General features: G+C 50.5%; 2 protein-coding genes across 2 annotated transcripts in view; one reads left to right on the top strand and one right to left on the bottom strand.

Annotated features, from left to right (window-relative positions):
- The window catches only part of LOC134506284 (snRNA-activating protein complex subunit 4-like), a 30,654-nt gene extending 10,431 nt beyond the window's left edge, over positions 1–20,223 (top strand). Inside the window, exons 12-22 of the mRNA XM_063316432.1 lie at positions 272–366; positions 4,401–4,495; positions 4,964–5,049; positions 5,475–5,873; positions 6,970–7,062; positions 7,638–7,863; positions 9,163–9,233; positions 9,686–9,793; positions 12,731–12,755; positions 13,391–15,153; positions 19,046–20,223. Coding sequence (XP_063172502.1) covers positions 272–366; positions 4,401–4,495; positions 4,964–5,049; positions 5,475–5,873; positions 6,970–7,062; positions 7,638–7,863; positions 9,163–9,233; positions 9,686–9,793; positions 12,731–12,755; positions 13,391–15,153; positions 19,046–19,138 — 3,054 coding nt within the window. The 3' untranslated portion in view covers positions 19,139–20,223. The remainder of the gene's footprint in view (positions 1–271; positions 367–4,400; positions 4,496–4,963; positions 5,050–5,474; positions 5,874–6,969; positions 7,063–7,637; positions 7,864–9,162; positions 9,234–9,685; positions 9,794–12,730; positions 12,756–13,390; positions 15,154–19,045) is intronic.
- A 2,271-nt stretch (positions 20,224–22,494) lies between these two features.
- On the bottom strand, positions 22,495–24,098 carry LOC134506283 (zinc finger protein ZFP2-like). The gene is made up of 2 exons (XM_063316431.1): positions 24,036–24,098; positions 22,495–23,505 (listed from the first exon to the last, which is right to left on the bottom strand). Exons 1-2 carry the CDS (start codon positions 24,096–24,098, stop codon positions 22,594–22,596), a joined length of 975 nt encoding a protein of 324 aa, XP_063172501.1. The 3' UTR covers positions 22,495–22,593.
- Positions 24,099–24,318: the final 220 nt, after the last annotated feature.

Raw genomic sequence — 24,318 nt, 5'->3', positions numbered from 1 at the left:
GGAGGGGTAGCGTGCAGGTACCGAGAGCTTGGCCTGGCTAAGCCAGGATTTGGGCGGCCCGTCGCAGTCCCCCGGGGCTGCACTGCTGGAGATCTCTTGCGCGGGAGAGAGGCTTGGCTCCTCTTGCACCTCCTGGAGACCTGGGCGAGCCATCCTCCCTCCCTCGACTTCCGCAGCAGCTGCTGCTGCTGTTTGAAAGAGGGCAGGAGCACCGCTCGTCCTCCTCAGCAGCGCATGTTCACCCTGGGCCCCTTTGGTCTTGTCCTTCCAGTTGCTCCTGAAGGCCGTTGCAAAATACGGAGAGCGGGACTGGTATAAAATCCGGACGGAGGTGCCTGGCAGGAACGACATCCAGTGCCGAGACAGGTGGGTCCCACCTCAGAGCTTTGGCTGTTTAAATTGGACGGTTGCTACGCAGGTCAGGCATTTCTCTGCCTGTCCTGTGTTATCTCTGGCTTGCTGTATGGTCCTGATGTCGCAACACAGTTTTTGTTACCAAATTAGAGGTAATGCTTTTTTATTTCTGTTGCATCTTCTATCAGACTTAACCCTTACAGGACATGAGAGGACAGTCCCCTGCTCCCCCAGGCTTACAGTTTAAAATTCAGCAAGGGGGCACAAACGTACAACAGCTGGATGACTTCAGCTCCCAGGATTCTCCATCCACCATGGCTATTGTTGGGGATTCTGGGAATTGAAGGCCACCTACCTGGAGAGAGCCCAGATTGGGACTAGGACATCAAGCCAGAAGCAGAAGGACATGAATGTGCGACTATTTCAATTATCTCTCCTTTAGGACAGTTATCTCGTGACATTAAAGCCAGAAGAAGTAATACATAATTACGAGTCAGAGCAGTCAACTGAGAATTGTTCAAAAAGGCAGAGACAAGCCTCAGAACCAGATGGTGCTGTGCAGACTTCCCTGAGAGTCTTTTATCTTTTATGTTTTATTGCTTTGACTGTCATTTCTTTGTTTGACTGTTGTGAATCGCCCAGGGCTGTTGAGAGTTGGGTGGCATACAAGTTTAACAAACTATTGTTATGAAGAATAGCCAAAGATTGGCATATATGGTTATAATAGGGATTAAACCCCTGCACAGCAGATGCCTTTCTAACGAATGCCCGTCTGAAGGCCAGGCTAGCCCGCTCTGTGCTGGTGGGCCGGCGGTCACAGAGGTCTGCTCAGGAAAAGGCCACTCACTCCCCGCACCCGGTGCCTATTTTAACTCTGAAGGTTCTGCAGGCGGAGCAGCTGGGTCAGAGGAAACTCCAGCCAAAGGAGTTCCATCGTGCAGCTGCTCCTCTCCTCTCTCCCTCTCTCTGTCTAGAGGCGAGGGGAGGGGGGTAATCTATTTCACCTCCCATCTGGGCTCAGACAGCACGCGAAGTATTGCCTGAACCAAGTCGTGCCCAGGACCAAGTTCAGATATGCTCAGTCTACACTTTTAGTGCATCATGCCAATACAGCATGTTCAGGGAAAGATTGTTGTGGGACCGAATAGAGTTGGCCCCAGGGTATTGGTCTGTAAAACAAAGAGTTTTGTGCTGGTGGAGCAAAGGCACAGAATCAACATACGAGGGACCGGAGTGTTATAAAATATGTAAGAACGTATTGGTACCTAAATTAAAGGTATTATACAATAGAGTTAAAAAAGGCGATAGGATCCCACCATCATGGGAACAATCGTTAATTGTATTAATACCAAAGGTTGATGAAGATTTAACAGATCCTGGATCATACAGACCTAACTCGCTAATAAATCAGGATGCTACAATATTGACGGCAGTAATGGCAAAAAGAATGAATACTTCCATATTTGGAAATATTAATAAGGATCAATGTGGTTTTCTTAGCGGGAAGGCAGATATCAAATTTAATTGGACAATTGTTGAATATAATAAATACAATAAATAAGAATGGGTTGAAAGCAGGTTTAGTAGCCTTGGATATATTTAAGGCCTTTGATTGTGTATTAAAAATAATAACAGAAACCCGTGGATTTGGTGACAGATTTAAGTGATTGATAAATCAATTATATCAACAAAATACTGCAATGGTTGTGAATGATGGAATGACAGATCAAATTTTACTAGCCTGAGGTATGAGGCAAGGTTGTCCCCTTTCCCCGATTTTATTTACCTTAGTTATAGAAATTTTAGCCAATGTCATTAGAGAGGATGAAAGCATTAAAAGGATTGGGAATAAAGGAAAAATTAAAGTCAGCTTGTTTGCAGATGATTCTTTATTAACTATTGAAAACCCCTGGAGTCATTGGAGGGAATAGAAGGATATTTGAGAGAATTTGGGAAACGACAGGGCTGCAAATAAATTGGTCCAAATCAGAGATGATGTTATTTAATTACAGTAAGAGGAGAGAGTGATGGTTTATGAGTAAATCATGGTTTGGCAGAATAGCAATTATTAAAATGAAGATTTTATCTAGAATAATTTTTTTTAGAATACTACCAGTTAAGGTATCAGAGATAGAGATGAAGAGTTGGTTTAATAATTTTTAATTGTTTTTTAAACAATTATTGTTCAATAATTTTTGTAATGGGGATAAGAAAGCAAGGGTGAATAAAAATAGATGGTATAAGCCTCAAAAAGCTGAGGATTGGGGCTCCTGAATTTAAGATTATATTATATAGCTAATCAAATAAGATATATTATAGATGGTATAGTTGGACAAGGAGAGTTGAATTGGTTAGAGATGGAAACACAGGAAGTGGAATGGAAATTGGAAAATGTATTTTTTAATAAACCAACTAAGAAATGGTTGGAAAGGGTGGAGAATCCCTTTTTAAAAACTATCTTAAGGATTTGGGCAAAATATAGAGAAAAATTAATGCCAATCGTTTCCCCATTGACCCCAGTGGTGGTGATGGAAAAATTCCCTATAAATTTAAAGAAGGAATTAGATGAATTAAGGGAGAAGAAAATATTTTGAATAAAGGATTGGGTGAAAGAAATGAATAGTATAGATCGAATAAGAGAGGTACTAAGGAGAAGAAAGACATCTTGACTTAGTAAAGGTAAAGGTTTCCCTTGACATGAAGTCCAGTCGTGTCCGACTCTAGGGGGCGGCGCTCATCTCCGTCTCAAAGCCGAAGAGCCGGCGTTTGTCCGTAGACACTTCCTCCGCGGTCATGTGGCCGGCATGACTAAGCGGAACGCCGTTACCTGCCCGCCAAAGCGGTACCTATTAATCTACTCACATTTGCATGTTTTCGAAATTGTATACAGTTGGAGAAATGGATTAGGAAGTGGATAAATGAAAATAAAGAATGTAGAGGTTACACAAGATTTGAGAAGATGATTTTAGAGAGAGAAGATAAAGAAGAAAATATAGTCATAAAAGGTGAAACAAGTGAAATTTATAGGATACTAGAAATTGAAGGTCAGCAAGATTATCTTAAATCAGTGTGGGGTTATGATTTAGCACAACAAATAAGTAGAGTTGGGGCAGGATATGGGATATGTGCATTTTAAAAACTATGCAAGGATAAAGTCTGACACCTGTAAGACTAAATCAAATAGATAAGAAATATTCAGTATTACGTTGGAGGGGATGCCAGGAATTTGGCACTTATCTCCACATGCGGTGGAGTTGTAAACAGGTACAGAAGTTTTGGCAATTGGTATTCAAAAGAGATAAACGAGATAACGGGGATAAATTTGGAGGAATGTCCGGATATAGCATTGTTATCAGTGTATGACAAGGTTAGATGCACTCAAGCTATTAAAGATTTAATCACAAATCTATTGACGGCGGCAAGACTAATGCTAGCTAGAAAATGGAAGGTACAAGGTGATTATCAAATAGAGGAATGGTATAAAGAAGTGTGGGATATTGCAATCAATAACAAGTTAGCATGTACTGTTAAAGTTAGAAGGGGGTTGCAAAGCCGTAACAGTTTTGCAGAGGTGTGGAACGTATTTGTAGCACTCGTCTTATTAAAAAGGAAAGGATGTACACCTTCACAAGAATTACTACATTTTTGGAAAGAGGAATGATCAAGCAAAATATTGGCCCTGGGGGTGGGATGCACGTTTAAGGTTTTATTTATAATTATAATTATTTAATTGATATGTAGAAGTAATAGAGGCTGGATATAAGTGTACAAAGCTACGTATGTACGTGCTTAATGAAATACGCAAGGAAAAAAATAATCAGCATAGGAAGGGCTGGGGGCGGTGCACCCCCTGCTGTGCACTGGTGTATCTGCAGCGGTGAGATGAATGAATGAACAGTTTGGGGAGAGTTTTTGCAGACTAGCTCAGTAATCAAGGGATCTTTGGGGTATTTTGCACAAGAAAACTATGCCAAAAGAGCCCTGATACCCAGCAGGGCGTAACTATCCCTTCAACATCTTTCTTTCCTCTCCCCCTGTGACTGCAGGTACTTGCATTCATTGCACTACGATATAAAGAAGGGGAAATGGAGCGAGGAGGAGGAAAGGAAGCTGATTGAGCTCACCGAAAAATATGGCAGGGGTAAGGTGGATTCTTGGCCAGGACCGAAGCGGGGGAAAGCAAGCCATGTGCCCTCTCCCTCTTGCGGGCTTCCGCAGGCCCTAAGCTTTCCTGTCGTTCCTTCAAGTGTTATCGGCGGCTTCACACACGCTCACAGAGGAGAGATGATCGGGTGCAGTTTTCATCATACCGATTTTTGCACGGATAGCAGAAAGCTGGCTGCGTTCCGCTCCGGCATTTAAAGTGATGGGCACTTTAAAAATCAATGCCTCTCTTACGTTATCGGACATTGTCGTTCATATTGGAAGACTAGGTTTTCTTAGGCCCTTCGTTGTAAGACGGCTCGTCCTGAAAGGCAGGCCCATTTCTGAGGGTGATCCTTAGAAAGAAGAGAGCCATTTCTGACCCAAAGGAGACAGTGGTCTTTACAAATTATTTTAGTTCTAGGAAGTAAGATGAGGAAGTGACTTCTTTCTTCTCTCTCTCTAGGCCACTGGGCAAAAATAGCATCAGAGTTACCCCACCGCTCAGGAGCTCAGTGTCTAAGCAAGTGGAAAGTCTTGCTAGGATATCGAGTGAGTTAAGCTCTTGTTTATTTATTTATATTTCAAGCTTCGTCACTGCCCGTCTCCCTCAAACGAGGGACTCTGGGCGGTTGACAATAAAACTCTTCCTTCTGCGATGCTTTCTTCTGAGGTCACAGAATTCCCAGCATTGCGTGGCAGGTCCTGCAGCTGTTGTCCCACCAGATCTCAGGAAGGCTGCTTTAAAGCCATCGCACTGAGGACCAGGCCTGACCCGCTAACGCTACAGCTTGGTGGGTGGTGCCGTGTTGAAGGGGAGGGGCTTGGCGATTTTAAACATATCCCGAGAAATATCACTTTCTGCCATTCTGAAGTGCTTTAGGAGGAAAGGATGATGCCGGTGCCGCAGTGACACACGCACACCCTGCCCCCCACGTGCCTCGCTCTGTGTGGCAGCTCTCTTCTTTGTGTTAAAGAGGAACAGGAGGAAGAAACGAGAGACCGCACTTTATCCAAAGCGGAAACGTGTCCACCGATGGAGCTCCAGCCCCTCGGAGTCCAGCAGTGAACATTCAGACCTGGATTTGGATGAGGACGGTGCTGAGGAGGCGGATGAGGGGCCCAAGGCCCACCAGCCCAAGGCTGCGTGTCACTGGAGAGTACCGTGCCTCGATCTCTGGGTCCCTGCAAGGAACGAGCCGTCCGAAGCCAACCCCGGGGAGCTGGCCGCCGTCACTCTACTTTCCAAAGGCTTCGATGTGAACAGGAAGCGGAAGCTGGATTCTGGGGCTCTGCTGGGTCCAGAAGAGAGCCAGAGGACAGAGGATCTCGTTGCCCTCAGCCGGGAGATTCCAGAATTGGCTCAGGAGAGACTGGTAAGAGAGGCCCCCCAGGATGTACACTACCTAAGCCCCAGGCCTTTGGTGGCCCTCCCCCAATTTTGGATACGGTTCCCAGAGCCCTTCCAGCATTGCCACCGAATTACCATTTTTACGGTGATAGAAGGAAAGTCCTAAACTTATTATTAAAATAAGACTCTGTGGAGTAAACATCATCCTCAGCCCGTAACGCATTGAGCTTAATCGCGAGTTAATTCAGGGAAAAGGAGTGTAGCCCCCCCCCCCTTTGAAGGTCAAGTTGGGGCTTAGGCTGAAAAACATGTGCCTTGGTTTGAGAAGTACTAAATTTCTTGGGTCTGAACAGCAGAGGTAGAAAGTCCATTTGGCTTCCTCGTTTTTGTATGAAACCTAAAGCAAGCATACAAATGCAGGGAGGATTGAGAAGGAAAGGAAGAAGCAGCTGAAATACCGCTCTGTTCCAGGAATCTGGTGGCTCACTGGTGGTTCTAACCAGCATTTGGGGGAAGCTCGGCTCCTGTGAAATATTTTGGTTTGGGAACTTGGGCAATCTAGTTCCAATGGCTCAATCCCACTTCCTGTCCTGAATTCTGTGTTTGAAAAACGGGGGCAAAGAGGCCTAGCTTGAGACTTCAGAAATCCATCCAGCACTTCTGAGTGTAGCTCCCCCCCACCCCCCACGATCTCCAAAATCTCCTAGGCAATTGAAGGATGTGCAAAACCTACCAGACTGGCCTGGTCCACAGGAGGAATGGAGTTTTCTGGAACTTTCCGTTCTGAGAATTGTGGGCTTTACACATCCCTACCTAATTGAACCATGTAATGCAACAGAAAAAACTATTGTTTGTTTGTTTGTTTGTCAAATTTATAGCCGCCCATCTCCCTCCTAGGAGGGACTCTATTAAACAACACCTGGAGGGTAATCTTAACCACGTTTGAGTTTCATGTAAAAAATGTAAACAAAATGTAGGGTTTCTGAAAAGGATTCATATCCCCTTCCATTCAGGAAAAAGTTGTGCTTCGCTGGATTACGAATGTAACCCTTGTTTAAAAACCGAAACGTGAGTTCTCACTTGATAAATCTCCTCCTCCCCCTCCTCCTCCTCTTCTACAGAATTCTGGAAACACGAGGGATGCGTGGAGGGTTTCCTTGGCTTATGTGAAGCGTGTGCTGAGGAGAAACACCTACGAGCTGCAGAGGAGAAACGTAAGTGCCTGCCATGCGCTGCAGCTCCTTCCGAGTCCCCCCTTTTAAAGGAAGGAAGCTGCACTGGAGGTCTCCTGTACCCGTACCTCCAGTCTGGGAACATTCAGACCTGCCTGATGGTTTTGTATATTGCACAGAGGTATATCTGTTTCCTCTGGAGCAGGGTTCCTCGACCTTGGCCACTCTAAGCTGTGCGGACTTCAACTCCCAGAATTCTTTGCTGGCCGGGGAATTCTGGGAGTTGAAGTCCGCACAGCTTAGAGTGGCCAAGGTTGAGGAACCCTGCTTCAGAGGGCTCAAGGGGTTGTAGGAGGGTTTCTAACCCTCTATAAATCGGTTTGGCATATAGCACAGCCTCTGGGGCACTGGATTTAAGACGGGGCCAGGCAAAGTTCTGAAAGGAACGGCAGTAAGACCGGTTGAACTGGATGGTGTGAAGGGAGGCGTATGCCTTACGTGCCGCAAGGTCTCTGGAATGAGTTACTCATATGGCCAGATCTTCAGCGGACGAAACCTGGGAATCCTCTGTGCAGGAACAGAGGAGGGACATGCTCTTATTTTTGGTTTCCTCCCAGCGAGAAATCAGAAGAAAGAAACGCTTTGCCTCCAGCTCCCACTTGGGCCCCGGGGCTTCTCAGTTGGCCCCACTGGCCAGCAAGGCGAACGGAGCCCGCCGGCAGGACGGGACGTGGAGGACGACGATCTACCGGAGATTGATGGTGGCAGTCGCCCCCTGGGCTGGGAGCATGGTGCAGGAGTGGGCCCTTCGGGTGAAGGAGGCGGCTTCCCGCAAGTCAAAAGGTACCTGCCATCCGGCGGCCCCAAGCAGCAGCCTGTCTCGCTTTAGGAAGCCTGGAACGGTCAGGTTAGGTGGCTCTTGAGGCCATCAGGTCCAACCCCCTGCTCGGCAGAAATCCCCACGAAGACATCCCTGCAGGATGGCTCCCGAGACTCTCAGGCTCCACTCTCGAACTGTCGGACATCCAGCGGGCAGGATGAGGAATTGTGGGTTTAAGTTATGGGAAAGCAGTTTCCTGTTGAAGGTTTAGAAAAAACACCCTAAAGCTAGGAGCATCCTTTCAGAGAAAACCAACGTGGATGATCCTACCAAGCTTGTCTTTTCATGAAGCAAAACATTCCCATCCTCCCTGCTTTTCTGGGGGGGGGGGGAAGCAGGTTCAAAGAAGGAGAAGAAGACGACTCTTAGTTCATTAACCTAGAGGGCCAGAATCAGATCCCCCCAAAGGAGACTTTTCTAGGTGCCGCCTGTGAAGTGTCTTGGTTTGGCACATGCGGGAGGGCATTGCCCCTCCATAGCCTGTCCATAGTGGCACTTTCCTGGATTAGGCCACTGTAGATTAAAATTTTCCCCCTTCATTTCAATGTTTCAAGTAACGAGAAATTTATTTTATTCATTATTATTTAATCAATTTCGAGGCTTCCTGATTCCTCTAGGCTGACTCTGGGCAGCTTAGAGTTAAGAAAGTACAGATGACACCGTAGAAGAAAAGGGTTCATAAGAGAGATCTGCAGACAGGCACATCAACAAAAAAAACAACCAACAGGGACTCAACCATCAACCTGCCCCCAGGTCTGGGACAACAGCCGGGGGTTCAGTTGCTCTTTGAACATCACCAGGGTGTGAGCTGCCTTCCCCTGGAGCTTAACGACGGTAACTGGAACCGGAATTTCCATCACGAAGTCATGCGGTCATAAAGCGTGACATCATGTGACCGTGCTGCTTAGCAGCAGCAGCCCCAGCAGTCTCTGGTTGCCGTCATTAAGTGAGGACCTCACATGACGGTGACTTCTGACTTTCTGTTGGCTTCCCCATTGACTTAGCTTGTGGGAAGCCGACAGGGAAGGTCGCAGATCGCAATCACGTGACTGCGGGGGTTTTGCGACGGCCAGAACTTTGAGGACCAGTCATAAGTACCCCTTGTTCAGCACCATCACAAGTTTGAATAGTCACTGAATGAGTGGCTGTTAACTGAGGACTACCTCAGATTCCTGTGCCTCTGGTACCTCCCAGCCCAGAACAGTTTTCAGCAAGGAAAAAGAATGCAGACCGGTTTTGAGGGCCTTTCTTTCTCTTTCCAGCGGACTTGATCTTCAAGCAGCTGCAGACAGCCCACCTCACAAGCACACCTTTGTTCACACTCCTGATTCAGGTGGGTGGCGCCGGCCTGTCAAAGATTACCAGCCCATGCGCCTCTCCTTGGGGGCAGCCAACTGGCATCCATAAAATGTCTTTCGGGGGATTTGTTGCTTTAGCGTGAGGAAGCAAAAGGCCTCTGAGAGGAGCCCCAAAGCTGCCAGCGTCCAGACGGGCAAATCTGCCGGGATCGGCCAGCACAGGAATTTGCATCGTCCCGCAACGGGCCGTCGGCTTCAACCCTTGCCTTGGCTGAAGTGCGGCTTTGGCACCTATGCTTTTGGGTCCAGATCCCCCTTGCCCACCTGCTGCAGAAGGCCATGGCTGAACTACAGCATAAAGCCACTTTTCGTCGTCCAGTCGAACAGCCCTTGCTTCTTGGCCGCAGAGGTGTGGCTTTGAAGCAGGCCCTTCCTCTGCCATCCCTTTGCCTTGCTGGAGGCTGAGCGCAGAACCTGTTTCTTGCAGCTCCTTCATATTGATGTGGGTGGCTGCATGGAAGCGATTCAGAAAAGAAAATCCCGGCAGCCGGAGCTCCCAAAGGCCGTTGTTACGACTGTGGGCAAGGCCAAGCAGGTATGATCTCCTTTGTGTGTCTTCTTTAAGGCAAGGGGGGCAAAGGTAGGGGAATGAGGAGAACTAGAAGGGCATGTTCACTGGCAACCGTCATTCCACCGAGGTGGAGAGCTGGAATTCCTGCTCACAGAGTGGTTCTTGGGAGGGCGAATACCCGGAATGCTTCTCTCCCCTTAACTCTTAGTGGTTTCCCTTTCGGGGAAAGGAACAGGGGCGAGATTAGGCGTCCTCCTCATCAACTAGACGGGCAGTTTCTTCCATCTATGTCTTTTATCAGAAACATGTTCACGTCTCACTGAACAAACACACCAAGTGTAACATCTGCTTTGCAAGAAGAAGATCCCAGGCTGTTCCCTGGCATTTTCAGTATGGAAGAAAATCTGCCCGTCTAATTGATGTGGAGGACTCCTGATCTCCCCCCTGTTCCTTTGCCAAAAAGGGAAACCACTAAGTGTTAAGGGGAGAGAAGCATTTGGCGCAGAAAAATCATTGCCCTTCTTGGATCATGATTACCCCTGAATCTGTCAGATCAGCATGAGAGCCTTGTGCCAGACTCAACTTCTGGTGACCTATTTGGATGGATCTTTTTTTTTTTTTAGATTCCCTGTCTAGCCCAGAAATCTGGGGTTGCCTTGTGGTCTCTGGTCCAATTACTAGCAGTTCCAGTCTTCTTAACTTTTTAACATAAGATGGGGTGGCTAATTTCTGCCTCCGCCTGTGACGGAGAAGTTGTGATTGCCAGCTGAACGTGAGCCAGCAGTGCAATGCAGCTTCTTGTAGATTAAGACCCATGCGCCTCAAGCACTGCATCCTGGGCTTGGTCAGCCACGTCTGGGGTATGTTGCCCAAGAACGTTTGATGAAGGACGGATGGAGAACGGGCATGACATCCGAAGAGACATGATAAGCATCTTGAACTATCGAAAAGGGCTAGGACGTAAGAGGAGGGGCAGATGGGTTTTTGCTCGGGGGGGCAGGAAATTGCCGCACAGACCACTAAGGTAGAAGGGATGTTCACCAAAGGAGTCTTTCTCGGAAACAGTTGAGGGAGCCTTTCCCCAGGGGTGTTGTGCTTGCAGATCTGGCACTGAGTGGGGGCTTACGCACCACAGCCCCCCCAATTCCAGAGAAGCCAGCTTGTCAGCCTGGTGCCTCCATGTCTGCTGGAATTGCAAGTCCCAGGAATCCTCCTTGGGCATTCTGGAAGGCAGCAGTAAGGGCAGTGAAACGTTATTTCTCCATCCTTAATGTGTTTGCTGATAGCCATTTGGTGGCCCTGTTTAGAGGGACTTGCTCCTTGCTGGGGAAGGAAGGGCCACAGGAACACCTTCAGGACTGCTCTGAAGACTATGCCAGCTATCTGGCGGGTAAAGTCGGCTCAGAGTTGGATTCTGGCTGGGCAGGTCCTGCTGAGGGGCCTGGGGCACGCTCTTGTGGGGTTCTCTGGGCTGAGTTTGAATCTGACTCCCAAGGATGTGGACCAGGTCCCCCTGTCTGAGTACGGCCACCTGTCAGTGAGATCCAGGTCCCTCCTGGGTTGTTGAGGTGACCTGTAGTTGGATCCATGCAGCAATGTTGGTTTCCTCAAAGGAGGTGGTAGCGCGCCCCCTCCCCAAGAGTCTGTCCTCAGACCCAGCAGTTCTGGACAACTTTTGGCCAGCTTCTCACCTTCCCTTTTTACGAGAGGATGTTGAGAAAGGTGGTCAGACTGCAGCTGCTGAGGACCCTGGTGGAAGTGGATTTTCTGGATCCACTTCAATCAAGCTTCAGGCCAGAATTTAGTACAGAGACAGCTTTGGTTGTACTTGTTGATGACCTGTGGTGGAGCCAGGATGGTGGTTGTGGAGAGGAGGGCCTTGGCAGAGAGAGAGGAGATCTGTTACCAAGGCAACAAACAGATCAAACTAAATTTAGGCCTCTGCGGTGTCTGTTTCTTGACCTGGTCTACCCTGTAGAGCTGATAGAGGGGGTGCATCTGTCCTGGTTCCTTGCTCTCTCAGCAGCTTTCTGGGCCATCGACCACACTGTCCTGGGCCAGGTTTGGAGATGGGAGGCACCACGCTGTGGTGGTTCTCCTCCTTCCTCCGTGGCCAGTTCCCGGTGGAATTGACAAGTGGGGAGAGGAGGTCACACCCGTGGCTCCTCACTTGGGAGATGCTTCAGGGCACAGCGCTCTTTCCCCTCCTGTTCACCTTCATCTTTAGTCGTGGACAGGGTTCCCCTTCCCCATTTGAGTCTGGTGTGCAAGATGGGGGTCATCCTGCACTCGCCGCTCCTGCTTGAAGAGCAGGTGGCAGCTGTGGCCTGGAGGCCCTTTGCATAGATCCACCTGGTGTGCCAGTGGCGCCCGTTCCTAGATTGGGAGGCCCCTAGATTGACAGTCACCTTGACTGGACTACTGCAACGCATGGGGCTGCCCTTGAAGGCCGCCCAGAAGCTACGGTTGGCCCAGACTGTGGCAGTGATGGGCGTGCCAAAATATGCCCACGTGTCATTAAAAACTTGGCTTTGTTCCGAGCCCTGGGCTAGGGTGGCTTTTGAGCCCCATCAATTTGGGGGGGATGTTTTGGGTGTGTTGTGTATATTCTCGGCATTCAAGAATTTTTAATGAACTTCTTACTACTCTTTATCTAATCGTGTTAAGTCGCCCAGACTTGTCTGGAGTTGGTCGGCCTCCAAATTCAATTTCACTAATTAATAGAAGCCTCCTTGAGAAAGAGTCCCTTCCCGGACAATCGTGCCCGTTCCCCACCTCCGTCCTCCTTGCTCACTTCAATTCAGAGCACCGCTTGTCTGCGGGTTTTTCCTTGCAAGGGGGGGCTCCTGTTCACTTTGGGTCTCCTTTTCCAGGAGAAATTTTAGGGGCTGGGAGGGTGGGCAGGAGGAGAGACCGGATCCAGTCGGCCAGCCTCTGAAGTTAATTCTTTTTCCTTTGTAGCCCTCTTGTTCACAGGACGCCAAAGGTGTGTGTCTCCTTCTGTTTTGCATTAAATTTCCCTGGAGAGTCTGGAGGGGGGATAGGTCTTTCCCTGCCTCTTTTGCAGTCTGTGCCAGGTCCCAGTGCCAATCTGTGGGCAAGAAAGGAGGGCGGATGCCATGTCCAAGGAGTGCAGCCAGCCTGGGCTGCTCAGGTCCTGCCCTCAAATCTCAGGCTCCAGACCCCTCAGGCTGCTGTAGGAGGCCCTTTCCTCCACTCTGGGGCCCTCCCTGGTTGCATGTGGGATGCGGCCCATCTGCCTTGCCCCCAGCTGTTCCTGAGCAGCAGAAGCAGATGCGCAGAGGTGAAGCTGAGCAAATGGAGGCCCCTCTCCAGTGGCCGGCTGAGATGCCACAGCTGAAGGGCTGGGGACTCTGCAAGGTCGGGCACTGGAGGCGATGGAGGAAAGGAGGGCCCTCCAGCAGGGGGAATAGGCCACCCAAGGGGTCGAGCTATCACAGCAGCACCGGAGAAGAGCAACTTCCTGGGTGTGTTCAGTCTGCAAGCGACACAGCCGAAGGGGAGGGCCTCGTAAAGGCCGTCCTTCTAGAGCCTTGGTTGTGGGGTAAGCCTACGAACATCCCAAAGTTGAGCTTTCTGTTTTATTTTGGCTTGGCCCAGCCCAGCCCAGCCTCCCAGGGGCCAGCTGCCAGCCCAGCAAGAAGCTGATTCCACTGAAGGCTAAAGAGGGGCCCATCCCCGCCAACACGTGGAGGGCCCGCTCACCGCCTCGCCCGGCACCCAAGCCGAAAACTGTCTCGGAGCTGCTGCGAGAGAAGAGGCTACGTGAGCTGACGACCGGGAAGGGTGCCGAAAAGAGGATTATCCTAACCCCTCCGCTGCTCCTCTCTCCCTCTGCGGTAGTCCCCCAGCCAGGGGGCCCCACCACCCCAATGGCCAGCAGCCCCCACGGTCCCACGGTCAGCCAGCCCTTTCCAAGGCCGCCTCCCGCTCCAGCTTCTACGCCTCAGGCCCCATCGATCGGAAGGGACTCGGCATCTCCCGCAGAGGCAGCGGGGGGCTCTCAGGAGAGGACCCTTCCCTGCAACAGGAGCAAAGACAAGGCCGCTGCAGAAGGAGGCCGAGACAGCCGTCAAGAGGGCCTCTTGCCTCAGCGGCACCCTGAAGCAGCAGGAGCCCCTGCTGCCACCCCAGGATTGCCAGCACAGGGCCTGTCACCACCCAGGCCTCTTGCCTCCCAGCCTGCCACCAATGTGAACGCCGGCCCAGCAGATAGGCTTTGGCCCGTGCCAGCCTCTCGTGCTCAGGGAGCGCTTGGTGCTCGGCAGAGCTCAGCCCATCTCCTGCCTATGCTGGTGGCTGCCCAGCCGGGGCCCGGTGCAGTCCCCAAACCTGCCCTGCCCATCAGCTGGGTGCTGACCCCCCAGGGCCTTATCCCGGTCACCATAGTGAGCATCCCCAGTCAAGGAGCGCCGCCGGTGAGTGGCTGTGGTGCTCCACCGGATCTCAGCCAGGCTGCAGAGACTTTGGTCGAGCTCCCAGCCCCAGCGCTGGTTCCGGCTGTGGCAGGGCCCCAGGTGCAGGGGGGCCTTTCCTACACCAGCCCGCAGAGAGATGCAGGGGCCCAGCGGACTGAGGTAGCTGCTCCTCCCCCTCCTCAGCAGCTCCTTGGGCACCCAACAGGCCTGGGGTGCACTCCATCTCCTCATGGATCCGTGGCTCCTTCCTCACCCTGCGCCGTCTCTGAAAGGACTCCAGACAGCTCCCCTGACTTGGGCGTTCTGCATCTGCCCCATCCAAGTCAAGCCTCAGCCGGGCTGGATGCCCCCCCTGGCCTGGCACTGCCGTCCCAGCAAGCCTGCCCCACCCCACCCCCGCCCCAGGAGGGGAAGGCCTTCCCCCTTTCTCGCCTCCTTTCTCTGGAGGCAGAGGAGGCAGTGAAGGGGTGGGCCAAGCGGGGCCGGGAGGGGAAGGCTCCCTTGCTGGGAACAGGCCTGCCTTATTTGCCCCCATTTCTCTGCAGCTTGAAAACCCTCTCAGCATTGCTGCGGAATAAAAAGTCCTTGGAGCGCAGCGCTGCCTCTCTCTCGGCCCCTGAAGGGCGGTGGGAAGAGCCCGGCCAGCCCGACCTGGCGGCCTTGAGGCGGGCAGTGCGCCAGAAGCTCCAGCACAACCCGGCCTTCCGGCTGCTGAGGGGGCGGTTCTTGGCGGCCTTTTCCTTTCCAGCTGCTCTGGCCGCGCTGCCCCCTCCCAGGGTGACAACGACACTCTCCGGGGGCAAGTGGTGGGAGAGCAGCCAGGGAGGAGATTCTGACTCGTCTTCGGGTGAGGAGGAGGAAGGAGAAGAGGAAGCTGGGAGAGAACCCCCCGGAGCAACCAGAGACGGCCCTGATGAGACCACGGAGGCCAACGAGGGGCTGGAGGTAATCTTGGTGATGGGAGTCGCTTAGTCCTCAAAAAATATTTTGCTGCTTCCTAATAACTGGACCTGTGATATCTTACCATATCGAGTATCATATCATACGTACAGTTGTAATCAAAGTCATTCAACCCCCATTGCAAATCAGGTTGACTGTCAAAATGTGCAGACTTTCAGCTGTTTACAATGAACAAATCAAACAAAAGCAATTGAAATAGCTCAACACAACGAATGCTTCAAGTGATGTCCCCGAAGTCAACCGAAAATGCAACTTGTAATGACTTCTCCAGTCTCAAAATTATTCAAACCCCTGAATAGAATCCGGCAGAACGGGACACACACAGTATGCAAAACAGGTGTTGTCTCAAGCCCACCTGATGCAACGAACCAAGGGCTTCATTGGTTGTACCAGGTGTGCTTGAGCTGGAACACTTGCAATACCTGAAGTGGCTGGGGGTCTGTTGAGTGTCACGTTGGACTGCATGTTAGAAATACAGCATGGCTAAGTCAAAGCATGGTCCAAAAAGGTAAGAGAAGAGATCATCGCCCTTCACAAACAAGGAACAGGATGCAAAAATTATAGCCAAGGCACTGAATGTTCCTAGAGACAACATTGGGAGCACAGTTCGCAAGTTGAAAGTTAAAGGAACAGTGGTGACTCTACCTGGACGGGGCAGAAGAAGGAAGCTGTCGATGGCTGCAACCAGATTTCTGAGGAGGCAGGTGGAGAGAGACCCTCGAGTGACTGCAGAAGACCTGCAGCAAGACTTGGTGGCAACAGGCACTGAGGTTTCAGTGAGCGCAGTAAGGCGCGTACTAAACACGGACGGTTTCCATGCCAGAACGCCAAGACCCAAAAGCACAAGGAAAGTTGGCTCCAGTGTGCTCAAAATCATATAAATAAGCCACAGAAGCGTTGGGATTCTGTTCTGTGGAGCTATGAAAGAAAACAAACTTTTCGGCCCGATGGATCAGCGGTCTGTCTGGAGGAAGAAGAATGACGCATGCGCTGAAAAGAACACTCTGCCTACAGTTAAGCATGGTGGTGGCTCGGTGACACTCCGGGGCTGCTTTGCATCCTCTGGCACTGGAAACCTGCAGCGTGTGGATGGCAAGATGACTTCACTGAAGTATCAGGAAACCCTGGGAGAAGACATCATGCCGTCTGTAAGGAAGCTGAAACTTGGGCATCCTTGGACCTTCCAACGGGACAACGATCCCAAGCATACCTCAAATTCCACTAAGGCCTGGATGCAGAGGAAGTCCTGGAAGAGTCTACGGTGGCCATCACAGTCGCCTGACTTGAGCCCCATAGAAAATCTCTGGTGGGGTTTGAAGGCGGTCGCAGCACGCAAACCCAAGAATACGACTGAACTGGAGGCCGTTGCTCATGAGGAGTGGGCTAAGATTCCTCAGGAATAATTTCGATTACAACTGTACGCTTTATATGGCCACACAAATAAAGTGGCTCTGGGTGAGAAGCAAGGAATAAAACTCAAAAGAACAAAGCAACGTAATCAATGCAAATGAACAACCCGAAGCGGTATGACACATGTCTGAGGTCTTAGAAATCATTGCATTTCATAATCAGTAAAAAGACAACTGCTGAGGAATTCAGCCAACGAGCTTGTTTGACATCCCAGCCCAAACGTCTGAGGAACAACCAGGTTTTTAGCCCCTTCTGCAAGGCCAAGAGGGCCAAAGCCATCGGGATTTTGGGGGGAATGCTTTTCCACAGGCCAGGAACTGGGATAGAGGTGTGACTCCTGGGTTCCTCAAGATGACGCTGCTTAATAAAAGGGATGCAGGATATGCCCAACCTGTCATTCATGCTGGACTGAGCAAAAACAACTGGGGACAAGCAGTCCCGCCAATAACTCGGCTCTGTGCCACATTGGGCTTTGCAGGGGATGACCAGCGCTTTAAACAGGACCTGAAAGCCATTGCAGCTTGCAGAGCACTGGTGTCACGTGAGCATATCGTGAAAGGCCCAAGATTGCCTGCGTTGTATTCTGCACAAGTTGCAGTTCCCAAGTGTTCTTCAAGGGCAGCCCCATGGAGCGTGCGTGACAGTAATCCAAGTGGGAGATGTTGACAGTATGAGTTCCTGTGAGGTGCTCCCGATCCAGAAATGGTTGGACAAGATGAACCTGCGCAAAGACTCTCTTAGCCACAGCTGCCATCTGTTCTCTAACCGGGGGGATTACTAAGGGGGACCCCCAGATTTCACACCGATTCTCTCTGAGGACTGCAACCTGTTCAGAGCTAAAGATGGAAGGTCTAGGGGGCCTCAAAACGCAGGACTGTCAGGGTTGGGCAAAGCCTCTTCTTGCCCATCCAGGCCCCCAAGACCTCCAGACACTGGGAAAGCACTTGGTCCACCCAGCAGCACACTGGTGATCCCTTACCCCATGTCAACATGTAGATAGATGTTAAATAGGAGTGAGGAGAGAGTAGAGCCCTGGGGGATCCCACAAAGCCAGGGCTTTGAGCTCAACCTCTCCCCCACCCCCAACACCAAATGGAACTGGCACTGGGGAGAAGAGGAGAGCCACCACAACACCAGTCCTCCCACTTTCAGTTCAGAGGACAGGAAAGACAGAATTATCAGTTGCATGGAAAGCTGCTAAGAGATTGAAGACCAGGATGCATGCACTACCTTCTGTCCCAACAGGCCATCAACAAACACAATCAGTGCCATCTCAGTATCATAAGTAGGGCTGTATCCCAACTGAGGGTTCAAGATAATCTCTCAATAATTAATAAACACAAGTGGTTGAACTCAAAGTTCAGAGGACCTTGTCCACTTCACCAGGACCAGCAGGTTCAGACTCTTCCCAGATAACCAGGCCAGACTGTCGCGAGCAACTCCAGAGGACCTGTGCAGCCAGATTCCAACTCCGAGCAGTTTTATCTGATAGGTACCTGGAATAGTCCTCACCTGGGCCCTCAAAGGTTCCCCCAAGGCCGTCTTAGCCAGGAGGAGGTGGATCACCTTAAATGGGACCACCAGCTGGCGCTGTACCGCTGTGATACGGGTGAAACGGTAATTAAGACTTGCCTCCCTGTCACAAGGTGATCTTTAAGAAAAGCTCCTTCCTGGGCTCAGTCAGGTTCGTTCATAATTTTTCTCCAGCGATGGATGTGCAGGATCCGTGCACAGAAAGTCTGCACTGGCACAATCCAAACCAAACGTTCTTACAGGGTTGTGTCTGTGTTTAACCTGATCTCCAGCCCTAAACCCTCCGTCTCCTACCTATGGAAAAACAAATGGTGACACCCTTTTTTTTTTGACACCCACCCATAACTTTCCAGGCAAAGGATCCAATGCATCTACATCGCAGGGATAAAAAAAAAGTCTCTGGGTCTTTGGGTAGAGGGCAATTGTTCTGCTAGCAATCCAGGCTTTTCCCCCCCTTTGACCTGTTTCAACCTCAGTTTCAGGTTTTAAAGGGAACCCTGGGTGGTTGGGGTCCTGACCCTGGCTGTTTTTGGTTTCAATGCGTGGCCCTTCTTGGTCTTCCGCATGGAGGCAGGGCCTAGCAATGGGCCGCTATGCTTTCACTGTCACCTGTCCTTGTGCTTCAGAGCAAGAAAGTGGGGAGCGCTGGGTATTAAAACGGGGGGCGTTCCATATTTGTTGGCGACCAGGAAAAAGAAACATTTGAAGGGAACCATCCCTAAAGCTAAGAGTAGACTTCCCAGTCATGGCTATGCTGGTTATGGAACCCTGAGAGTTGAATTCACACATCAGGAATTGGGGGTGGGTGGGCTGAAACCACAGCGGAGTGAGTGGTTTTTGGGGGGAAGAACCCAGGCCACACGCCATGCCCAGGAAGCCTTCTGTGTCTATGACCAGCTTTGTGTCGCATCTGTGAATCTTGTCTTCTTTGCAGGAGTCTGGAACTGACGGCATGGACTCAGATCACAGCAGCCCGGCCAGGATCCGGAGAAGCACGCGCCTGCAGGAAAGGAGACGCCAGCTGTGAAGTCAGCAGCCTCTTCAGTTCAGTTCCTCTCTTCCCTCCCAATAAACTCAAGCACGAAGACTTCTGCTGTGTTTCTGGGGCCCCTGAGGATGGCACTCTGGACTGTATTGTATCTTTGTTTTGGCCTGGAGATGGACTGCCAAGCCAAGTGAGGGATCAGGATTTTCTGGTGGCAAAATTCTATGTGGCTGCGGTCTTTGTCATTGAGCAGACTTTGACCAATTACGAATAGACTCCTTCAGCTTGTCCTGCCTTTGGCTACAGGAAAATTGCCTTCCTGACCTCTTGAGCAGCCTTTTCCAAACTGGCAGAGCTTCGTCTGCTAGGATTGTGGCTCCCAGAATTCCCTAGCTGGCATGGTCAACGCTGAGAACTCTGGGACTTCGGAGAGAGGCCACTTGCAGAAGGTGACAAGGCGTGAGTCCTCATCTGGCTGCATTGTGAGCGCCCCACTGCCTGGCAAAGAAGTGCCCTTTTGCTCTGTTACTGACACCAGGACTTGCCCGACATACTAGATCTGGTGTTAGGCCAAGAAAGGACTTGTTTTGTAGGGTACATCATTTTCTGCCAGCGGAATCATTGTGTTTTGTGAACCAGAGGAAGACCCAAGTGTGTTGCGAGTCCAGGCGAGACAGGGTTCTGCGACTCAGAAAACTTGTCTGCAGCTCCCCCTTCTTGCAGGCTTGCTCCCCCTTGAGCTGCTTCTTCCAAGGAGACCTTTTGCACTGACTCCTAGAGGTCTTGGGGCCGCACTGATGGGAACGACCTTCAAGGAAAGGAGGAGGGAGTTATTGGCAGCTGCCACCTTGACTTGGGGGTGCCCTTGAAAGCAGCTTTTTGGTTTATATGGACCGTTTCTCATGTTGCTGCCCACGGAGCTGCATGGCCAACAGCTGGTTCTTCTGCAGGAAGGAAGGAAACAAGCAAACACACACATCTAGAGTATCTGCTTCAGCTGAATCACTATAGACCTCTGTGTGTGAGTGAGCAACTAATGGGCTCCCTAAATTGGAACAGCAGCTGCTTCAAACAGAACTTTTTGATTCTTTTGCATTTCAGAGTTGAGTTTGTCTTTTATGCATTAAAACTTTGGCATTTCACAATGCTGTGTTTTGTTACTGGCCATCTAGTAGGTGGGACGTTAGCAGGCACAGCTTTGCATGTGCAAAAGGCAGGATTAGTGCAGTAGTTCTGCTCACACAAATTGGCATGTAGGTGGGGAAGAAGCAAAGCAACTAACCCAGCAGAAACAGATGCCTCTTGAGCTGCTGGGCAGGGGGGCGACCTCTGGCCCCGGAGGAACCCTCCCTGCTTCCCGGGTCGCCTTCTGGAAACCAGCCCCTTCCTTGGATCCACTGAGCTCACTTCTCCTGGTGCCCCTGCAGACAGTCCCCGTCCGGTGCCGGCTTGGCTTCTCTGGCGAGGGCGGTGCCACAGGAAGGATGGTGGCCGTGACCTCTTCCCTCCAGGTCACCCTGGACTAGCCCGGGAAAACTCTCCCCTTCTCCTGCCCCACCACCCCTTTTCTCCCTGCTTTTGGCAGGGCTGGAGCAACACCCCCCATTCCAGCAGGCCAGAAATCCCTCCGGGGGTCCAGTCCAAGTGCTCTTTCCCAGCCCCTTGAGCCACAGGGAGGTCCCGCTGGACCCCAGGGAGGGGCCTCTTCCTGAAAGGAGGGAACTTGATTTGAACTAAGAACCAGGTCAGGCAATCTTGGACGGCAGGATTTCCAGCGTCAAAACTCGGAGCTTGGTAGCCACCTGAAGGGCACCTGATTGGAGGAGGCCAAGACAGGAATACAGTCCCTGCGTGATGTGTTGCAATCAGGGCCACTGATGGGGTGGCCCCTCAGAGGGTCTAGCGGTGTTCCTCAAGCTTGGCAACTTGAAGACAGGTGGACTTCAACTCCCAGAATCCCCCAGGCAGCATGCAGAAGTTGGCAGTGGTGGTGGGGAGGCAGAGAGGACAGACAGAATTTGTTCTCTGGATCCGTTTCTGGCCCTTCCTTCCTTCCTCCTTACCTCCTGCTGTGTAATCAGCAAAGGCCTGTGGAACCATTTGCTTGGGTTGGATCCTAGCAGTAAGCTTGTCTCAAACCAAGATGAAAAAAGCGTGGATTCCTGATTCTGCCCTCCCCTCCCCTCCCCTCCCCGCCCTGTTTTTTGAGTGTATGCAGAGAAGCATCTGGAGATGCTAATCTGTCTGCCAACCCCCGTCCGTCCACTCCACCACACAATCTCAGTCCAAAGGCCGAGAAGCAACGTCCACTTCTGTCGGTCTCCTCCAGCTGCTGTGCCAACTGGGGCATCGGTACAAGGCCAAGGCAGCACAATTGGGGGATCAGAACACCCAACCAAGCCCAAACACCTGGAGAACCCCAGGATCAGAGCTCAACTACTTGCACCCCAAAAGAGATTCCGATGCATTCACTGGACTGGAAACTGCTGGCTGCAACATTGGCACCTGTCAGCTTCTCTTCCTGAGACTGCCCTGCGTGAAATGGAAAACATGGGCCTCAGCAAATGCAGATTGTGTTGCCTGAAGCTGAAGAGGGCAGGGGGGATTTGCGTAGGCTAAGCAGTCACCTATGCAGCAGCTTGGCATCCACTCAGGTTCTCTCGTGCAGGGCATGCTACATTCAACTTCACGCCACAGTAGAACAAAGCGTCAATCCTTCTATTTTTAAAACACTTTTAAAATATACCATTGAATACAGAAAGAAATCTTTCACTGCAGTACCATCTTCTAAGTGGACCATGGAGGGAATCCAATTGACCAATTGAGGGTTTCAGATATCTGGGGATGGTCCTACACGCTACTGGCATTTGGAAAACCCACATAGATTATATGAAACCATCTCCAGGGAGGAGCTCTTCCACGCCCCAGGCAAGGAATGTACTCCTGCGCCACTGAAGTTGTGTGAGGCAAAGGTTGTGGCCCACATGCTTTGTGGCGCACAGCCACACTGTTCTGATCATTGACTGAATGAATGTGTGGTGATGATATTAATACGTGGAACTGAATACATTTGAGCTCATAAGTTCACATACCCCTTGCAGGATTTGTAAGATGAGGACTATTTTAAAAGAAAACATGAGTGATCAGGCAGAACACATGATTTTTATTTGTAATGTGACTGAAAATAAACTATTAGGCTTCACAGCAATCATTAAACAAACCATATTAATAAAGAAAGTGGAAAAGGGTCCCATTCAGAAGTTTGCATACCCTTCAGTGTTTGGGCTGATAACCCAGCATACGCACAAGTTGACACAGGTTGGTTGAGATGGCAATGAAGGCTAAGTATTCACGCCTGGGCCTTACTGGATTGTGATTCGTCTCTGTGTAGGAATACTCAGTGAGTTTCTTAGCTGTCGAAAAACTCTTGTGCATTTCATCCAAGGCTGAACTGAAATTGCTGGTTCCTGAACATTTTAGCCATGCTCTATCCATTTTTATGGTTTCTCTCCCGTGTGAATTCTTTGATGTCTCCTGAGATGTCCTCTCTGACTGAAGCTCCTCCCACACTCCAGGCATTGATAGGGTTTCTCCCCTGAATGGATCCTTTGATGTGTATTAAGCCTTCCCCTCTCAAAGAAGGTCCTCCCACACTCCAGGCATTGATAGGGTTTCTCCCCTGAATGGATCCTTTGATGTCTGTAAAGGCTTCGCCTCAGACTGAAGCTCCTTCCACACTCCAGGCATTGATAGGGTTTCTCCCCTGAATGGATCCTTTGATGTCTATAAAGGCTTCGCCTCAGACTGAAGCTCCTCCCACACTCCAGGCATTGATAGGGTTTCTCTCCTGAATGGATCCTTTGATGTGTATTAAGCCTTCCCCTCTCAAAGAAGGTCCTCCCACACTCCAGGCATTGATAGGGTTTCTCCCCTGAATGGATCCTTTGATGTCTATAAAGGCTTCGCCTCAGACTGAAGCTCCTCCCACACTCCAGGCATTGATAGGGTTTCTCCCCTGAATGGATCCTTTGATGTCTATAAAGGCTTCCCCTCTCAAAGAAGGTCCTCCCACACTCCAGGCATTGATAGGGTTTCTCCCCTGAATGGATCCTTTGATGTCTATAAAGGCTTCCCCTCTCAAAGAAGGTCCTCCCACACTCCAGGCATTGATAGGGTTTCTCCCCTGAATGGATTCTTTGATGTCTATAAAGGCTTCCTCTCTCAAAGAAGGTCCTCCCACACTCCAGGCATTGATAGGGTTTCTCCCCTGAATGGATCCTTTGATGTCTATAAAGGCTTCCCCTCTCAAAGAAGGTCCTCCCACACTCCAGGCATTGATAGGGTTTCTCCCCTGAATGGATCCTTTGATGTCTATAAAGGCTTCCCCTCTCAAAGAAGGTCCTCCCACACTCCAGGCATTGATAGGGTTTCTCCCCTGAATGGATCCTTTGATGTCTATAAAGGCTTCCCCTCTCAAAGAAGGTCCTCCCACACTCCAGGCATTGATAGGGTTTCTCCCCTGAATGGATTCTTTGATGTCTATAAAGGCTTCCTCTCTCAAAGAAGGTCCTCCCACACTCCAGGCATTTATACAGTTTTTCTCCCACGTGAATTCTTTGATGTCTCCTAAGATGTTCTCTCTGACTGAAACTTTTTCTTTCCTTATTTTCCTAAAATCCACACTTGCTGGTTTAAATGTTGTTGGGTTGTTTTCCTTGCTTTCTTCCAATGACACAGTTTACTTTGGTAACGCCCGAAGTCCTTACATTATTTTATTTGATATATAGCCTAGCACTCGGTTATTAAAAGGAAGTGGTGTATTTACTGGTGTCCCAAGCCTAACTTGAAGGGATCATCTGTGTTACTAACGCTGCACGGTGGATGCAGCCAAAATGCAGGGATTATTTTAGAAGTCTGCAATCCAGCAGCCTTTGAGAACCTGCTCTGAGAGGCAGAGGGTTTTCTTCGGAAGGGAAGGTGGGATTTGGGTGCCCATGTCCATGTTACGCAGAGGAACCGCTTGCCGGGGTGAGCAGTTTTTAATGCCAGACACTCCCTGGGAAAAGGGGTCAGAAAAATGACCGGCGGAAAATGGGCTGAAGAAAGAGGCACTTCCCCTCCCGAGACAGAGTGCCCAGCTCCGTTCTCGTCCTCTTCCCAGCGACAGCCTGGAAAACGGGCGTCAGAGCAGGCATTTTCCCCAGGGCTGCATCGCTCACCGA

Source organism: Candoia aspera, chromosome 16 (assembly GCF_035149785.1).
Source record: "Candoia aspera isolate rCanAsp1 chromosome 16, rCanAsp1.hap2, whole genome shotgun sequence".
Classification (NCBI taxonomy): domain Eukaryota; kingdom Metazoa; phylum Chordata; class Lepidosauria; order Squamata; family Boidae; genus Candoia; species Candoia aspera.
The sequence above is the reverse complement of the archived record's forward strand: the minus strand, read 5'-3'. Positions and strand labels throughout refer to the sequence as shown.